The sequence below is a fragment of the Camellia sinensis genome, chromosome 3 (genome assembly GCF_055761805.1).
Source record: "Camellia sinensis isolate YWXY chromosome 3, ASM5576180v1, whole genome shotgun sequence".
In the NCBI taxonomy this organism is placed as follows: domain Eukaryota; kingdom Viridiplantae; phylum Streptophyta; class Magnoliopsida; order Ericales; family Theaceae; genus Camellia; species Camellia sinensis.
Genome location: NC_138963.1, coordinates 197,817,996 through 197,836,498, shown reverse-complemented (window position 1 = coordinate 197,836,498; position 18,503 = coordinate 197,817,996). Strand labels below are relative to the sequence as shown.

The following is an 18,503-nucleotide window of genomic DNA, read 5'->3' as shown; positions in this document are numbered from 1 at the left end:
AATTAGTAAATCTTGTGTTATTATGGCTTCGTTTGGGAAGTGGGTTGACTGTTTGACTTTTTGACTTTTTTAACTATTTTAACCTGGGGCTAAAAAGTCGCGCTTTTGACTTTTTTGATTTTTTTATGACAAAAAGAATGTAACGATTATAAGTTAGATGTGATATTTTATCTTATTAAACTAAAAAATTTATTTTATTTTTTGTGTCTATTTTAACCAAAAAAACCGTAAAACCTTCTTTCCAAACATAGGCTATATAGGATTAGATTTGCCAACACAGCCAGTAATACATGCGTCTCTACTTTTTAATAACTAGTGTTTAACTCATTGAAATTATTTTAAATTAGAATATTATGATTATTCTTTTAGCTTTTTAGTAGAATAACTATTCTATTAAATTAATAAATAATATATATTTTTTTTAATTTAAATTATTTTCTATTGATTCAATCAATACATCAATGAAATTACCATTCATTCTATACTCATTTCAGTACCTAAAGTCATGGTCAATGATCATGGGTCTCCCTTGGTCAAACAAACCGGCATGCCACCAACCCACTCTTTTATATTATGCTTAACAAAAAATGATTTGGACCCCCAATTTTTCAAACCCCCATAACCCCAGTGTTTTCTTATTGGCTGGAAATTTTTTTTTTTTTTTTTTTTTTCCTATCTGCCAATCACAATGCCCCATGTGGACTGGGGGTGCTGGGGTCACCCCCACTGGGGTCCCCAGCACGGTTGATATTTAGTTTTTAATTTATTTTAAATTATATCACCTTTTATATTTTTTATATATATAAAAATTGAAAAAATAATAAAAAAAAACTAAAGAATTAATTTTTAATCAATTTCTCCAATCACTCCAAAATTATGAATAATATTTCTTTCAATAATCATAATCAGTGTGTTTGGTTTGAATTTTCTGGATTAAGATTTTTGAAAATTGAATTTTTTGGTTTTTGTATTCTTTTATTTTTAGTGAATATTTTTTAAATTTTAAACATTTTTTTACTTTTTTAGATGCACGCTAGTTAGATGTATCTAAAAAGTAAAAAAATTGTGAAAAATATTTTAAAAAATTAATAAATACATAAAAATATAAAAAAATGTACTGAATTCTTATATTTTTTTTATATTTTTGGTATTTAGGAAATTTTTAAAAGATTTTTTTTACAATTTTTTTACTTTTTGGGTGTATTTATGTTAGGTGTGTCTAAAAAGTAAAAAAATTGCTTAAAATATTAAAAAAATTCAATAAAAACAAAAAAACACGAAAAATAAGAATATAAAATTTTCTGAAAAGTGTTTTCTAAAAAATGAAAACAAACAAGCTGATGCTGTTGGGACATCTCTTACACTATGAGGACCAGCCACTAAAGAGTTGCTTGAAATGTTCTAAATAAGTGTATTTTTAAAATTTTTATGAAATATAAGTTGAGTTTGAAGTGATGTAATTTAAAAAAGATGATGTGACTCAAATAGAATAGTGATTTTTTGATTTTTTTAGGGGATGCCAAACCTAGCCTAACTTCTCTCCACCTCTTAACTGTGGGGCATTTTGACAAGCACAAAAAAAGTTAACATTTTAACTTTTTAATTTTTTTAAATTAAATTATTATTTTACTTTTTTATATTAAATTTTTTTATAAATTATAAAAAAATTAATTTCTTATCAACTTTTCAAAAAAACGTGATAAAGCTTAGTCAAATCTCTACTTCTAACAAATCACTATCAAATTAATCGCAGGGGTAGACTGAGGTCGGTCAGAAGACCGCACGATTCCCACCGCCACGTGTGGGTTTCGGGCAGAGCATTTGCATGAGGAGTACTCCATCCGAGAAAATACAACCTTATTAGGTCGTCTGGGATGTGAACTTTTTTGATTTTTTTAGTTAAATTAATTATAAAAACATAAAACAAGTTAAAAAATTAATAAAATAAAATATTATATTTAAATTATAATTATTTTAGTTTTTTTCACAAAAATAAAAAATCAATTCAAAAACTTTATAATTAAGACTAAAATAATCAAAATATCAAAAAATAACTCAACTTTCCAAACGAAACCCATATATGAAGTTTGTATGTAATGTCACTAATCAAAAAAATCTTATTATTTACCCATGATGTATAGAAAAATCATTAGAGTATGCAAGGCATACAATATGTCATTTATTTATGTATTTTTGTTATTTAAATTACACGCTTTTGTAAAAACTTATGACACATTTTATGAGTTAACGTATACGAATTTATATTAAATTGTACGATTTTATAAGGTGAGTTATATATGTTTGTGAGAATTTATGTTAAATTATGATTTTTCAAATTTTTATAAATTTATTTACATGAATTTATATTTAAGTTACACAATTTTATAAAAATACTTACGTATATTTATAAAAATTTACACAAGTTAGTGTGTAACACTTGAGAGGTTGCACACCTAAACGTTTCCGTATGTATATGTATAGATTTAAAAAGTAAGGTTAGTTATGAAAGGAAAATGTTTGGTAACTCAAAATTTTGTGGCTTAAATGGCTCAAATCCCTCAAAACGACGTCGTTTTACACTCATTTACACTCAAAACGACGTCGCTTTTAGGGATTTGAGCCATTTGAGCCATAAAATTTTGAGTTACCTAACATTGTTGGTTATGAAAATGCAGAGTGATTTTAAAAAGCAAGATTCACTCAACTTATGTTAGATTATAATTGATTGGTGATACTATACCTGCATGTGACATGATATCGCCGTTATAGTGGGTTTGAAATTCACTTAATGAATTTTTGATTTTTTTTTTAAAGATTTGACAAATTAAAACAAATAAGCAAATAGAATTAATTATTTATAGTGAAAAAATTGTATATCAAAATTATACAATGCATATCGTGATCTTACAAAAATACGAATGTTAAACATAAATTTACATAATCATATAAATTTTCACAAATATATACAAATTTATATTCACTTTATGTATTTTTATTAAATCATTTATATAAATTTATAAAAATTTAAATAATTTACATACGAATTATACGAGTGTCTCCAAATCACATACTAGCTGTGTTTGGCAAGAATTTTTTTTGGATTTTTTATTTTTTATTTTTTTCACTAAAAGACAAAGTTTTTACAAAATAAAGAAAAAAAATCCAAATAAAATATCATATCCAATTCTATAATCATTTCACTTTTTTTCTTATAAACATCACATTCAATCACAAAAAATTTTAACTATTTTCCAAAATACAAAAAAAAATTCTCTAATAATATCTTACAACTAAAAAATCTTATATAAAAACTCACTTGGCTAATTTAGCCTCAACCTGGCTTCCCAAACAGCACCTTACCAAACACATGCGCTATGAGATTTACCAGTAATTGTCCATCCTCCAACCGGGTGAAAAAAGAGTCAAAGCTCAAAGGCAAATGCCACATCCAATCTTCAAAACCAATGCACACCCACCCAATAAATGGCAATAAAAAAAAAATTAAAACAAAAATTTAAAAAAAAAAGAAAAAAAAGAAAGAAGGGACAGTCAAAAAGACCAGCTGGCACTTTATGAAAGGCACGCTCTCTCTGTTGGTCTTCGTCCCGTCCCATCCCATCCCCACGGCCTTCCAACTTCCTTCTCTCTTAAATTATTTTTTCTCTCTTTTATTTATTTATTTTGATAAAATTTTCATCCAAATCAAATACAATAAGAGCATCTCCAACGGTGAATCAAAAATTTCACCAAATCTGAGTTAAAAAATGACTATTTCCTAAATTTGATACTTCAGGCTCCAACGGTTCACCTTCACCAAATCTATCCCGGGACAACCGGGTGGTCGACCGGCCGGTTGACCGGTTAGGCCAAAAAATTTTTTTTTTTTTTTTTTGCGAATTGTCTGAACTTTTTTTGAACTTTCTGAACTTTTTTCGGGACAACCGGGGTGGTCGACCGGCCGGTTGACCGGTTAGGCAAAAAAAAAAAATTTTTTTTTTTTTAACGGTTTGAACTTTTTTTCCTGAACTGTTTGAATCTTTTACTGGTTGACCGGTTGGTCAACCGGCCGGGCAACCGGTTGGTCGACCGGTGTACCATTTTCAACGGTCAGTAACAGTGATTTGGTAAAATCTGTGTCTTGATCTCAGTTTGATGTCTTGTTTGCTGAATTCTCATTTTGGTATGACTTTGGTGCAACCGTTGGAGCGTGAAAAAGTGGGGCTCCGTTTGGTAGAGCTTTGTAACTATGATTTGAGAATATGAGTTGTATTTTGAGTTTGTGTGTTTTAGAATTATGATTTGAGTGTAGAAAATTTGTTTGGTTATGGTTTTTGAATAAAGTTTTGAATTGAGTGTAGAATTGAGTTTTGAAAGTTTGATTTGACATGTGAAGTAAGAAAATTTGTTTGGTTATGAGTTTTGAAAAGAGTTTTCAAAACTTAATTCAAATTGCTATAACTCATAACAAAACACATTACTTTCACATTATTGAAAATTTTGATCAACACTCATAACCAAACTCTTTTTAAAATTCAATTAAAAAAATTTATTATTAACAAAAAATAACATTAATCAATTTTTTAATTGAAAATACTACGAAGGAAATAATTTTTTTTCAAAATAAATATTCAAAAAATTTAAATCATAAATATTTAAATAATTTAAATAATCTAAAAAATTTAATAAGTAAAAAATTAAAATAAATATTCAAAAATTTTAAATCGTAAAAATTTAAATAATTTAAATATTCAAAAAATTAAAATAATTTAAAATTTTAATATTTTAAATTTAAAAACAACTCTACACTCAAATCGCAACCAAACACATAAAACAAAACTCAATTAAAAAATTATTTTTAAAACTCGTAACCAAACACATAACTCGAAACTCTATGCTACTTTCACAACTCTACACTCAAATCGTAACCAAATACATAACAAAAAAATTAAAATATTTAAAAATATTTTTATAAAATAGAGTTTGAATTTATTTTTATAAAATATTTTAAAATTTAAAAAATTAAAATCGTAATATTTAAAAATTAAAATATTTAAAAATATTCAAAAAATTAAAAAAATTAAAAAAATTAAAAAAATTAAAAAATTAAAAAAATCGTAACATATTTAAATATTAAAATATTTAAAATCTTAACAAAATTAAAATATTTTTAAAATATTGATTTGAATGGAGTTTTGAATTATGTGTTTGGTTATGAGTTTTGAAAAGTAATGATTATGTTTTGAATTGAGTTTTGAAAAATGAGTGTAGAATTATGATTTGAAAATCCTAAACAAACACCATACTCAAAAGTGAGTGTGGAACTAGATTTTGAAAACTCCACCAAACGGAGCCTGGGTTTTTCATCAAAATTTAAATCTGATGCTGGGTTGGTTCACCGTTGGAGATGGTCTAACACATTTAACTTTAAAGATCTTTAATTTTCAAATCTTATCATTATATGTGATATTTGTACCGTGTTTATTAATATTTTTATAACATTTTAATTTTTCTTCCGTATTTATACGCCAAAAAATGGATTCCACGTGAGGGGCCTAATTCCAACTGTGTACTCCCAATTCTTCTCCATGTATACGCTTCAAATATGATTTTTTTTTGATTTTTTTTTTTTAGGAAAAAATTATCATATACCTTTTCAAATAATATATACCATATACACCTTATAACTATAGAAAAAATGACATAATATTTTATGAGTCATAACTAAAAAAAAAAAAAATCATAACCAAGCACAAAAATGTCATAATTAAATATCTCAAATAATGTCATAACTTAAAAAAAATTAGTCATAACTAAAGAAGAAAATAACGTAACTAAGAAGGTATATGATATGAGATATGTATAATAAAATTCTCCTTTTGTTTATTATGAAAAAATATTTTAAAAAATAGAGAAATAGTGTGACTCAAATAAATTAATAAACTGCTTATTTTGTTGTTGCCAAAAGGGAGGTGTGAAGAAATTTCTAGTAATCGTAATCACCACAAAATAAATTATATAATAATTTGTAAAAAATTATGGTAAAAAATTGAGATTCAACCAAATTATACACTGTTGATATGCAGAATAAATTTCTGTTTATCATTTGACTTTTTCATTTTTGTTTATCTTTCTTAAAATGTATGAATGATTTTGCCCACCCTCTTACGTTTTTTCCCCACTTCTAAATCATGTGTGTTTATAATTTGCAAATATAAAAAATTGTTTAACAAATTATTTCTTTTTTTTATTTATAAATATTTTCAAAAAATATCTCACTTTGTTGAAAAATTGAAAAAAGTTGTTTTCTAAATTTCAAAAAATATTTTCAAACATAAGAGAGCGATAAGTGATTTTGAACTTGAAAGTGTTTATCTTTTAAAAAAATTAAAAACTGAAAACAGATTGAAAAAAAAAATCATATAAATAAGGTTAAATTACCAATTGAGACACATGAATTTAAATTAAGTGTGTGAAAATCAAACTACTATGCCAATTTGTATAGTACAAATATACTCCATGTAGATTTATTTATAAATACAAGTATGTACTTTTTTATTATATGAAAAGGCTCTCGCTGCTCATAGGTTACAAGTAAAAGATAAAAAATTCATTGAGTACAAATATATTTTTTCACTAAATTTAATGTATTTTTTTTATAAAATCAATACATTTTTTGAGATTTTTAAATAGTTTAAGAGACTTTTTATACATTTTTCAAATTAAATAACACTCATGGAGTACTTGTTAGTATTTGCCTACCTTATTTTTCAAATTCAAGTTGTATTTTAAAATAAGGTTTACAAAACAAGATTTCAAGTAAATTATTGTGTTTTAAAAACAATATCTAAAAAGTTATGTTCTCAAAACATAATTTTACAAATAATATGGATTTTACAAACAAATTTAAAATTTGTTGAGTTTGAAAAATCAGTATAAGCTCAAGTTTAACTACTTAAAAATTATTTAGAATTATCATCTTATAGTTCAAATTTACTGTATACATGGATACCACACTACACAAATTCAATCCAACCACACAATTCTCATTTGGGATTTGTAAGTGGGTTTCATAGCATTTTTCTTGAAAATTTAATTTAAATGATATGAATGTGATAATAAAATTAAGAATAAATTACAAATACAGCCCCTAAGTTTGTTTAAAATACAAATGGCATCTTGTGGTTCTAGAAATTATACTCCATTCCCTAAAATTTTTAATTTCATAACAAATTGTCAATTTTATTAATAAATTATAAAGTCAAATAAGAATTTTCAATGATATTACAAATATATTTTAATTAATAACTTTATTATTATATGGGAGAGCAATTATAAATTTTATTTTTTTTAGTTAATTATGTTAAATAAAAAGTTTGATAATGAGATATTTATAATTTTTTCAAATCACAAAAGACAATTTATATTTTAAATAAATCGCAGGAGTATATTTGTAATTTATCTTAAAATTGGTTTTGTTTGAAAAATTTACTATTTTAGTTAGTTATTAGATTTTTTTTAAACTATTTTAATTGTATTTAGAAAGATAGTTAATTTTTATAATTGTAAAAATAAAATAAAATAATTATAAGGTAGATGAGATAATTTTTTTATTAATTATTTAAATTTATTTTATCGAGTTATTTTAATTTTAACTATTTTTTTTTAAATGGGCGATTAATTTCTTGTTTTGGACGAAAGCAGGCCAACGCATAAAGTGGCATCCAGTCAAACGACGCCGTGAAGTCTTTGTTGGACAGATGACCAACCCTGACGTTGCGTCTTGGACTTTAGATTATCTGTGACTTTCAAGTCTTACTTAAAAATAAAAAAACAAAAACTGATTTTCTTTTAGGAAAAATTGCATTTCAGTGTAACAATATTAAAAGATTTATATTTAAGAATAATTTTATATGTATCAATTGATTTATTAATTAATGTAATAATAAATGACGTGATATAATTTTAGAAATTTTGATTATTTATAGTAATTTATATAATAGGTAAAGTCATAGTTTTGAAATAGTAATATCATAACATATGTTGATACACTAATTGATGCATGTAGCCAGTGGCTGAGTCAAAAATTCAATGTCCAGGGAGTACACATTGATCACAACATTAGCTTTTTTTTCTTCTCCATAACAAGTAACAATGAGATATTATTAAACTTATACATTTTTGTTTTTATTTTTATTACAATTATCCTTATATTTACATTAAGGTGATTCACAGTAAATAACTAAATTTCATTAATTAAATAATCAATAAATTCAATCCTATCAACTCAAAAAAAAAGTGTTTAATGAGGAGAAATAAGCAACTAAACAAATCCTATAATAAGAAATGAATTATCAATTGATTCAATTCTTACCTTGTCGTATCAATTAAAAGTGTACAAGAATAATCAAAATAATAAAATAGAAAATTTTAAAAAAGCAAAAAGTTTTACATAATTTAAGGAGTTCACTATTATAGTTTTATAAATGATACATAATATATAATGTTTATATATATGGATAACAGTATAAATATTGAAAGTTTAGGGAGACACGTGACCCTTCTAGATCTTAGATGGCTCCTCTCCCATGTAAAAAGTTCGATTTTGGCTTTTTATTTTACCAAGCTTTTTAATTTTTTAGAAAGTGATTTGGGAATTTAGTAAAAAGTTAACTTTTACTTTTTAGTTTAATATTTATTTATAGTGTCAAATCAAATTAAAATGATCAAAATATCCTTACCTAACATAAGAATTTTTTTTTTTTTTTTTTTTTTCACAGGTCCTAATTTATAATTTTATACCTACATTTTTAACACTTACCAAACCAATTTTTTAGCGTTTTTGACACTTACGTTTTTAAACATTTTATCTAAAAATGTGACTTTTTACTATGTTCTTAAAATGGCACAATGTAACTCTCCTATGTGTCTGACATATATTTATTTATGTGCTTAGGGTAATTCTTCTTGTGTCAAATTTATATTAAAAAAATCTTATTTGTAATGTAATTATTTTATGATTGTTACGTTTATTTATAATTTTTTTATTTTATTAAATCGAGAAAAAGCAAAAAGAAAGAAAAAGGAATATTCTAATAAGAAAAAACCGGATATCTCGATGACTTTCGGACATCAATGCACGCTTGGCGCACACGTACCAAGGGTGTAGTCTAGGTTATTTTGAAGAATTGATTAACAGTTTACTTTTTAAAAACATATATAAAAAAAAATAGAACGACAACTGACCTAAAATAAGTTAATAGTTGGTAGATGATTTTTAATTATCTTTTCAAAAGAGGCCTTATTGGATGTAGTTAAGAATGGCAACAGGATGGGACGGAACGGGACGGGACGGGACGGGGTGGGGCGGGGAGGGGCCGGGGATCGCACTCCCCATCCCCGATCCCCGAAGCTACAAAACTCCCCGTCCCCGATCCCCGATGAGGAACCCATCAGCCCTCTACCCCCGCTCCCAACGGGGATCGGGTTTCCCCGACCCCGAAAAATCCCCGTAGCTCCCTCTTTCTCTGTTTAGCTTTCTCTCTCAATAACAAATCATCAACGTCATTTTCATCAACAACATCATCAACGGCAACATCATCAACCAAAAAAAAAAAAAATTAATAATAATATGGAGACAGATTACAGATTACACACACAGTGACACACACACATTCATGTATATACATAAATGGCGCGGAGGAGATAAGATCTACATACATGTATATACATAATATGGGATCTGATCTACTCAGATGTAATATGGGATCTGATCTATATACATGTGAGATGTAAGATCTGCGGCGGTGCAGAGGAGATGAGATCTACCCAGATCTGTCGTGGTGGGAACCGAAGCCGGAGTATGAAGGTTCGGCGGTGGCATAGAGGAGGAGGAGGAGAAAGAGGGGACGGAGGAGGAGGAGAAAGAGGGGACGGAGGAGGAGGAGGAGAATGAGGCGAGGGTGTGCGTACTGCCGCGGAGGAGGAGATGACACCGTCGCCACTAAGGAGAGGAGATTGCACTCGCCGTCGCCACTGGGGAGAGAAGTGAGTGAGAGAGGGACAGATCGGAGAAGAAACATAGGAGAGGAGATATATATGTGAATGAATAAAGGGGTATGATGGTAATTTCATTTCGGGGAGAACCGGCGATGGAGGCGGGCCGGGTTCAAGGCTGTGATAGCTATCCTCGTCCCCGGCCCGAAACTGATCGGGGATTCATTTTAAATATCTTCCCCGGTCCGTCGGGAGTATTTTTCGGGAAAAAACCGCTCGTATCGGGGACGGGGGGTCGGGCCCCCGTCGGGCCGAGTTCAAATTGCCATCCCTAGATGTAGCCCGTAGCTCCAGTTAAATATTTTTTTATAGAAAATAAATCTACAAAAAAAACCATAGAATTTAACTTGTAACAAAATACATCTTAAAATTTTTAATTTTATCAATTTAAATCTTAATTTTTAATTTAATTTCAATATAAACTATTGACATATTTCTGTTAAGTAAAATTATATATATATATATTACTCATTAACTTGACATAAAATGTCTATTATAATATTTTTTTTATTGGTAGTAAAAGAAAAGAGGTGGATAGTATAGATTAAAAAGAAATATAAATTTTATTTTGATAAAATTAAAAATTTATTTTGTTAGGTAAAATCTGTTTTTTTTTATAATTTTTCTTTTTATTGTTTTGAACTTATTTTGAAAACAAAAAAAAACAAAATACTGAATCAGTGTGTTTGGTTAGAGTTTTCTAGATTAAGTTTTTTGAAAACTAAGTTTTTTAGTTTTCGTATTCTTTTGTTTTTAGTGAATATTTTTTAAATTTTAAACTTTTTTTTTTTACTTTTTTAGATGCACCTTAGTTAGATGTATGTAAAAAGTAAAAAAATTATGAAAAAATATTAAAAAAATATACTAAATTCTTGTATTTTTTTTTGTATTTTTGGTATTTAGTGAATTTTTAAAAGATTTTTTTACAATTTTTTTACTTTTTAGGTGTATTTATCTTAGGTGTGTCTAAAAAGTAAAAAAAATTACTTAAAATATTAAAAAAATTCAATAAAAACAAAAAAAAATACGAAAAATAAAAAAGTAGAATTTTCTGAAAAGTGTTTTCTGAAAAATGAAAACAAGCTACTTAGTTTTGGTTTTAGAATTCACTTTTCAAAAAATTAAAGTTTTTTTTATTTTCCCTATTTTTTGTGTTTTTATTGAATTTTTTAATTATTTTAAGTAAATTTTTTTTAATTTTTAAACACACCTATATAAATATACTTAAAAATATATATTTTTTGTGATTTTTTTTTTAAAATTCACTAAATACCAAAAATATAAAAAATGAAAATTTAGTATATATTTTTATATTTTTGTGTATTATTTAATTTTTTTAAATATTTTACTTTTTAGATACATTTAAGTAAGGTGTATCTAAAAAAATAAAAAAAAATTACATAAAATTTTTAAAATATTAACTAAAAACAAAAAAATATAAAAAATTAAAAATTAAATTTTTAAAAATTAAATTAAAAAAATTAAAACCAAACACTTTGATTATGCCTCCGTTTGGGAAGTGGGTTGGCTTTTTGGCTTTTTGGCTTTTTTGGCTATTTTAGCCTGGGCTAAAAAGCTTGGTTTGGGAAGGGCTTTTTGGCTTTTTGGCTTTTTGGCTTTTTTTTGTGAGAGAAGAGTGTAATGATTATGGGTTGGATGTGATGTTTTGTTTGTTGTGGCTAAAATAGCCTGTTTTGTCTTTTGTGGCTATTTTAGCCCCAACCCACTTGCCAAACACCACCATAGAGCGTTTTCAAGACTTGACAACATTACAAACTCAACTTTATCATTTCAAAATTTATCAAAAAAATTAATGATTAAAATTTATTTTATATGGAAAATATCTCGTAACTCAAATTTTGTGGCTCAAAAGTGGCTCAAATGGCCAAAACGACGTCATTTTGGTCATTTTTATGTTGTTCTGTACTCAAAACGACGTCGTTTTGGCCATTTGAGCCACAAAATTTGAGGTACGTAGCATTGTCGATTTTATATATAGATCCCATATTTTATCAATTCAAGCTTCGTTTGGAAAGTTGGTTGGTTTTTTGACTTTTTAGTTTTTTTTACTATTTTAACCTGGGCTAAAAGGCTTAGTTTGGGAATGACTTTTTAACTTTTTAGTTTTTTTGACTTTTTTGTGAGAGAAGAGTATAATGATTATGAGTTGAATGTGATATTTTGTTTGTTGTAACTAAATTAACTTATTTTATCTTTTGTGACTATTTTAACAAAAAAAATTCAAAAAGTCTCTTCCCAAACAGTGGCTCAACCTCTAAGTATATATAAATACATTTAGGGTTATTTTACAAAAATAATTAAAAATTATTTTCTAACTTTTTAATCTATTTTAAATAACTGTCAGCTCTCATATTTTTTTAAAAAGATTTTAAAAAATAAAAAAATTAATTATTAATCAACTTTTCAAAACAAGAGTAAATTCGTAGCATATTCTTTTCAGCACCTGCTTCAAAGCAAGGAGAGGGAGGAGTCCATCAACAGTGGGGATAGCTTTTCTTCTCTCTCTCTCTCCTGGTGTTGGTTCTGGGTTTCCAGTCTTTCTCCATTCTTTCATGTACTTTAATTATTAGAATCTTTTGGTTTTTATCACAATTCCATGAAATCTTCTCCATAAATTTGTTTCGTTGGGGGTTGCACTGTTCATCTTTGAGGGTTGGATCGTGATGATTTCTTCTTTCTCTCACTTTTTGGTTATAACTCACTTTTCTTTTCGATTTATCCTGATCCGTGTGTGTGAATGAATGATTTCACTCCTTTTGAGCTTCAAGATGAAGTGAGAGAGAGAGAGAGAGAGAGAGAGAGGGCTTTGGTATTAGAGAAGAAGATTTCATGTGTCGGATAGTGAGTGATGATGATAAAAATGAACAATACGACTCTTTTGACCACAAAAAAAGAGATAAAATAAAGCAAAAACAGAGTCCATGAAGAAAAGTTGTCCCCTTTGATGTGCATTCTTGATTGTAATAGTCAATGAGAGAGAGTGAGAAAAAACTGTTTCTTCTCTTTTTTCAACCACACGCTTCGTGTCCTGTCCCATGGATGTGATGGGTCTTGAAGAAGACCAGTTTTTGTTTCTGGGTTGGTTCTGAGTAATCTTTAAATTCTCTCTTTTTTAGAGTTCTTGACAAGTCTCTCTAATAAGGGTGTGTGAAAATGCCGATGTATCAGCCTTGTAGTCGGAGGAGGGACAGTGGTGGGCTTGTTTTGGATCTGGAAGCCGCCGTGAAAGATGGGATTTTGGGCGGCGGAGCCACCGCCGGAGAGAAATTGGATCTGAAGAAGATGATTGAAGAGCTTGATTCAGTCGAAGTTCCATCGGTCTTCATTTGCCCTATTTCTTTGGAGCCAATGCTAGATCCTGTGACTCTCTGCACAGGGCAGACCTACGAGAGATCCAACATTCTCAAATGGTTCTCTTTAGGCCACTTCATTTGCCCCACAACGATGCAAGATCTTTGGGACGATTCAGTGACTCCAAACAAGACTCTTCACCATCTAATTCACAGTTGGTTCTCTCAAAAGTACTTGGCGATGAAGAAGAGATCAGGGGATGTGCAGGGGAGAGCTTTGGAGCTTTTGGAGACATTGAAGAAGGTGAAAGGTCAAGCTAGAGTTCAAGCTCTCCAGGAGCTCAGGCAAATCGTCTCTGCTCACGATTCGGCCAAGAAAACACTGGCTGAGAACAATGGGTTTTGCCTAGTTTCTTCATTGTTGGGTCGTTTCACAACTCATGCTGTTGGGTCGGAGGCTATTGGGATTCTTGTGAATTTCGATCTCAATTCGGAATCGATAACCAATTTGATGCAACCTGCGAAGGTATCGTTAATGGTGGACATGTTGAATGAAGGGTCAATTGAGACGAAGATCAATTGCACGAAATTGATCGAAATGTTGATGGTGGGGAAGGATTTCGAATCGGAAATTGTGTCGAGTTTGAGCCTTTTGGTGGGGTTGTTGAGATTGGTGAAGGATAAGAGGCACGTCAATGGAGTTTTGGCTGGACTTAGATTGCTCAAGATGGTCGTTTCACACGAAGGCGTGGCGAATTCGATTGTGAGCATTGGGGGAGTTCCTCAGCTTGTTGAGCTCTTGCCCAATTTGAATGCAGAGTGTTTAGAATTAGCACTTTACATTCTTGAAGCTCTGTCAAATCTTCCAGAGGGAAGATTGGCTTTGAAGGATTGTCCCAAAACCATTGCTAATATGGTGAAATTGTTAATGAAGGTTTCGGAGAATTGCACTCAATTGGCGTTGTCGATCTTGTGGGCGATCTGTGCGCTCGCCCCTGAAGAATATGCGCCAATTGCAGTCGATGCAGGCGTGGCTGCGAAGCTCCTTCTTGTGATTCAGAGCGGTTGCAACGCAGTGTTGAAGCAGCGGGCAGCTGAGCTCTTGAAGCTGTGTAGTCTACACTACACTGCTACCATCTTCATTTCCAAGTGCAAACTTATAAGAACACTTCAATGAAAGTGAAAAGTACAATGAAAACTTGGTACCCTTTGCGGATGATGGGAATGAAGAGCTTTTGGGTTCGAAGATGGTGAAAAAGAAAGTGAAATGGGGTTCTTGATGTACCTTTTCTTCACTCTCCTGTATATGCTAAAGGATTTCAATTTCGATCAATTGGTTTCGCTGTGGAAGGATCATAATGTGAAATTTCACAGCCTACTTATCGCCAAAGTTTTCCAATAAGCCTATACAAGTTTGTGTTCCAAATTGATCCTCTATTTGTTTATACCAATTCGCGACTTTTTGAATGGTTGTTTCGAACCTGCAAGCGAGAGCTGTAAATCATGCTCTGGCGATGGAGATATGAACAGATATGGGAGAGAGAATTAGCAAGCCAGTGTTAGCACTTGTAATTATAGTTAATTTTATTAAGCTTTATCCCTAATTTACCTCCAAATCCTTGTTTTGAAGGTTCTGTGGGGAGTTCATAATTCATTTTTGTTCATTGTTCACCATTGTAGAGTTTGTATGTTTTTGGTCTATCAACATGTACAATGAATATGCAATTTTGTTTTTTCATTCTACTTCATATCTATTTCAATTTCACAATTTGTCTTTCCGTTTGCTGTAGAAGCCACAATGTTGCATTTCTGATGTATTTTGAGGCAAACTAAAAGTGTAGGGTTATTATAATATAATTGATCAAAATAAAATTATAGAAACTTAAAAAGTGAAATTTCACGGAAACGATATGAATACGTATTATTTACATTTCATTTTGTGGAAAGAGTTGACAACAGGAGCCTCTGTGATCTCCTCATGGTTCTTAGCATATGAATGGAAAGGCAAAAGAAGGAAGTTGAATGAGGAGCTTTCTCTTCTGATAACCATTTAAAATCGCCCTATTGAGTCATGACGTGGGTAATAATGGCTGTAAGTCCAAAGCTATGAGAAATTATTCATTGCCCCATGGCGAATTTAGTTAGTGTCCCAACTTGAGTATTATTGGTTAAAACAGTGAGTTTTATTACTTGTTTGTCTCCTTTGAGAAGATAGTTGGATATTTGTCCAAATATGAACTGTGTGAAACAATGCTGCAATGAATAATTTCTCTCAAAGCTATAGAAGATCAATCCTAAGACTCACCATTGGACTATACTACTCACTACTCTTCCCGCTAATGAATGTTTGTTTTTACATTTTGAAAATGTTTCAAACATAGAAATAATTTTAAGAAGTAGGATAAATTATAAAGGCAGTGGCTTTGGTCCAGTCTAAGTTCGGACTGGACCATATTATTGGGCCCGTAGGGGCCCACAACGGGTCCCGTTTTGATAATTCGAATCGTTCAATGTGTAGAATTTGTCGAGTGCTATATCCCTGTAAAAAATTATGTTGATCGGATAGCGATAGGTATGTGAACAAAACAGTTTTTTATTAACCGTTAATTGTTTCACCGTCCATTTTTTTTATACAAAACTGATTTGATCACATAGCTATTGATATCAGATCAACGTGATTTTTTACAGACATGTAATACTCGACGAGTTCTACACATTGAACGGTTCGGATTATCAAAACGGGCCAAAAATGGCTCCTATGGGCCGAACTAGACAGGTCCAGTCTTGATCTCAACTTGAGACAAGCTGAACCCAATTATAAATATACTCCTTAATATTTGTTTAAAATACGTATTACTTCTTGTGATTTGAAAAATTATAAATATTCTTTTGTTATAATTTTTTATTTAATAGAATTAATTAAAAAATTAAATTTTAACAGTTCTCCTATACAATAATAAAATTACTTGAATTATTAATTAAAATAAATGTTTAACATTATTAAAAACTGTTAATCGACTTGATAATTAATTGATAAAAGGGGCTATTTGTTTTGAAATTTGAAACCTCAGGGGGTGTAGTGTAATTTTCAGAACCATATAAAGTAATTTATTGATGTAGGACAAGATTTTAAGAATTTTTATATTTTTAATTTTAATATTTTTGATATATTATTTTATTAGGATTCTTGTAATTTAGTATAAATATTTTAGAATTATTAGGTTTCTTAATTTTATTATTTTATAATTAGATTTTGACTAGGATTTTAAATAATTTAGAATTTTAGTTTTCTATTCTCATAAGTTTCCTAATTTGTGTTGATTTAAGTTTCTTAATTTATTTTAGAATTACTTTTCGTACAAGTATTAGATTTAGTTTATTATAAATAGCTATGTAAGTCTCATAGTAAAGACAACTTTTATTCAACTTTTATTCATTCAATCAATAATATTAAGATATTTTTTATTCATTGTGGATTCAATGTTCTATTTTTCTCGTGGATTCGAAAGCCCTTTCGTCTACTAGAACGATATCTAATCCCTATGTATTCCGCTGCGTCAAGTAGTATTAGAGCATGGATTCGCCTAGCTCAATGACACAAGACAATGGAGAACACACAATCCCTATTGACGTTGATCATAGGGTGGAAGCCATATGGGATGCAATTGAGGAATATCGGCTAGAGGTGCACGAACTTCGCAATGAGATTTGTAATTTACTTGCTGATTTGAGACTAATCGTCAACCAGAGGCAACCAACAGTTGACAGTAATTGCGCTGGAGGATTCACCTGAGGCCAACCTGTTAGTTTACGTTATTTTGCAGAAATTTCATATTTTAACGGTTCAAGTAAGTTTCAAAAAGAAGATTTTCTTGATTGGTTACTTGATCTTGAAATTTTTTTTGAATTCATGAAGATTTCTCATGAAAAGAAGGTTATATTCGCATCCTACAAATTTGATAAAATTGCATTGAAGTGGTGGAATGGATTACAAGATTATCGAGTTTGCAAAGGTAAAGACAAAATTCATTTATGGTTAACAATGAAAAAGTTTTTAGCATCAAAATTTTACTTTCATGATTATGAAGATATATTGTCATATACAAATCAAGATACTTCCATGGAGTCGGTAAAAATTTACAATGAAATTGTAGTTGCGAAAGAAAAGAATTCAAATCCAAATATTATTTGTGGTGAGATTGTTTGTAAAATTAATGAAGAAGATACAAAGTCTTTTTCGAGTGTTGATAACATCAACACATGTTTATTTGAATATTGGGAAGAAAGTTTTACAAACAAGTCATAAAAATATTGAAGAAGGAGGAGATCTGATTGAGCCCAGTAACAAAGAGAAAATAGAAGAAGAGATAATACAACCGCCGTGTGAACAAAGAAATTGGTTGATGCTACACTTGATATTCCAAGGTTGATAATTAAAGGATCAATTGAATCTAAGATGATGCAACATCAAGAGAGCATTCAAGTTCTACACAAAGTAAAGTAGGGAAGAACTTTAAAAAGAAAACTTTTCTATATATAACTTTTGGAAGAGGGGTAAGTAACTGAAACATTCAAAATATCTCTTTATTTGGCATGGAAGATGGCAAATCTTTAATATGAACTCGAGGACGAGTTCTTTCAAAGAAAAGGAGTCTGATGTAGGACAAGATTTTAAGAATTTTTATATTTTTAGTTTTAATATTTTTGATATATTATTTTATTAGGATTCTTGTAATTTAATATAAATGTTTTAGAAATTTTAAGTTTCTTAATTTTATTATTTTAGAATTAGATTTTGACTAGCATTTTAAATAATTTAGAATTTTAGTTTCTTATTCTCTTAGGTTTCCTAATTTGTATTGATTTAAGTTTCTTAATTTATTTTAAAATTACTTTTTTTACAAGTATTAGGTTTAGTTTATTATAAATAACTATGTAAGTCTTATAGTAAAGACAACTTTTATTCAACTTTTATTCATTCAATCAATAATATTAAGATATTTTTTATTCCTTGTGGATTTCAGGTTCTATTTTTCTTGTGAATTTGAGAGCCTCTTTCGTCTACTAAAATGATATCTAGTCCCTGTGTATTCCACTGCGTCATTTATATTTGAAGGAAACCTGAAGAATGTAATTGTA

At 29.1% G+C, this 18,503-nt stretch overlaps 1 protein-coding gene across 1 annotated transcript; it reads left to right on the top strand.

Annotated features, from left to right (window-relative positions):
• The first annotated feature begins 12,501 nt into the window (after positions 1-12,501).
• Positions 12,502-15,107, top strand: LOC114268793 (U-box domain-containing protein 30). Its single transcript, XM_028210020.2, has one exon. The coding sequence runs from the start codon at positions 13,228-13,230 to the stop codon at positions 14,539-14,541; it is 1,314 nt and encodes a 437-aa protein (XP_028065821.2). The 5' UTR covers positions 12,502-13,227; the 3' UTR covers positions 14,542-15,107.
• Positions 15,108-18,503: the final 3,396 nt, after the last annotated feature.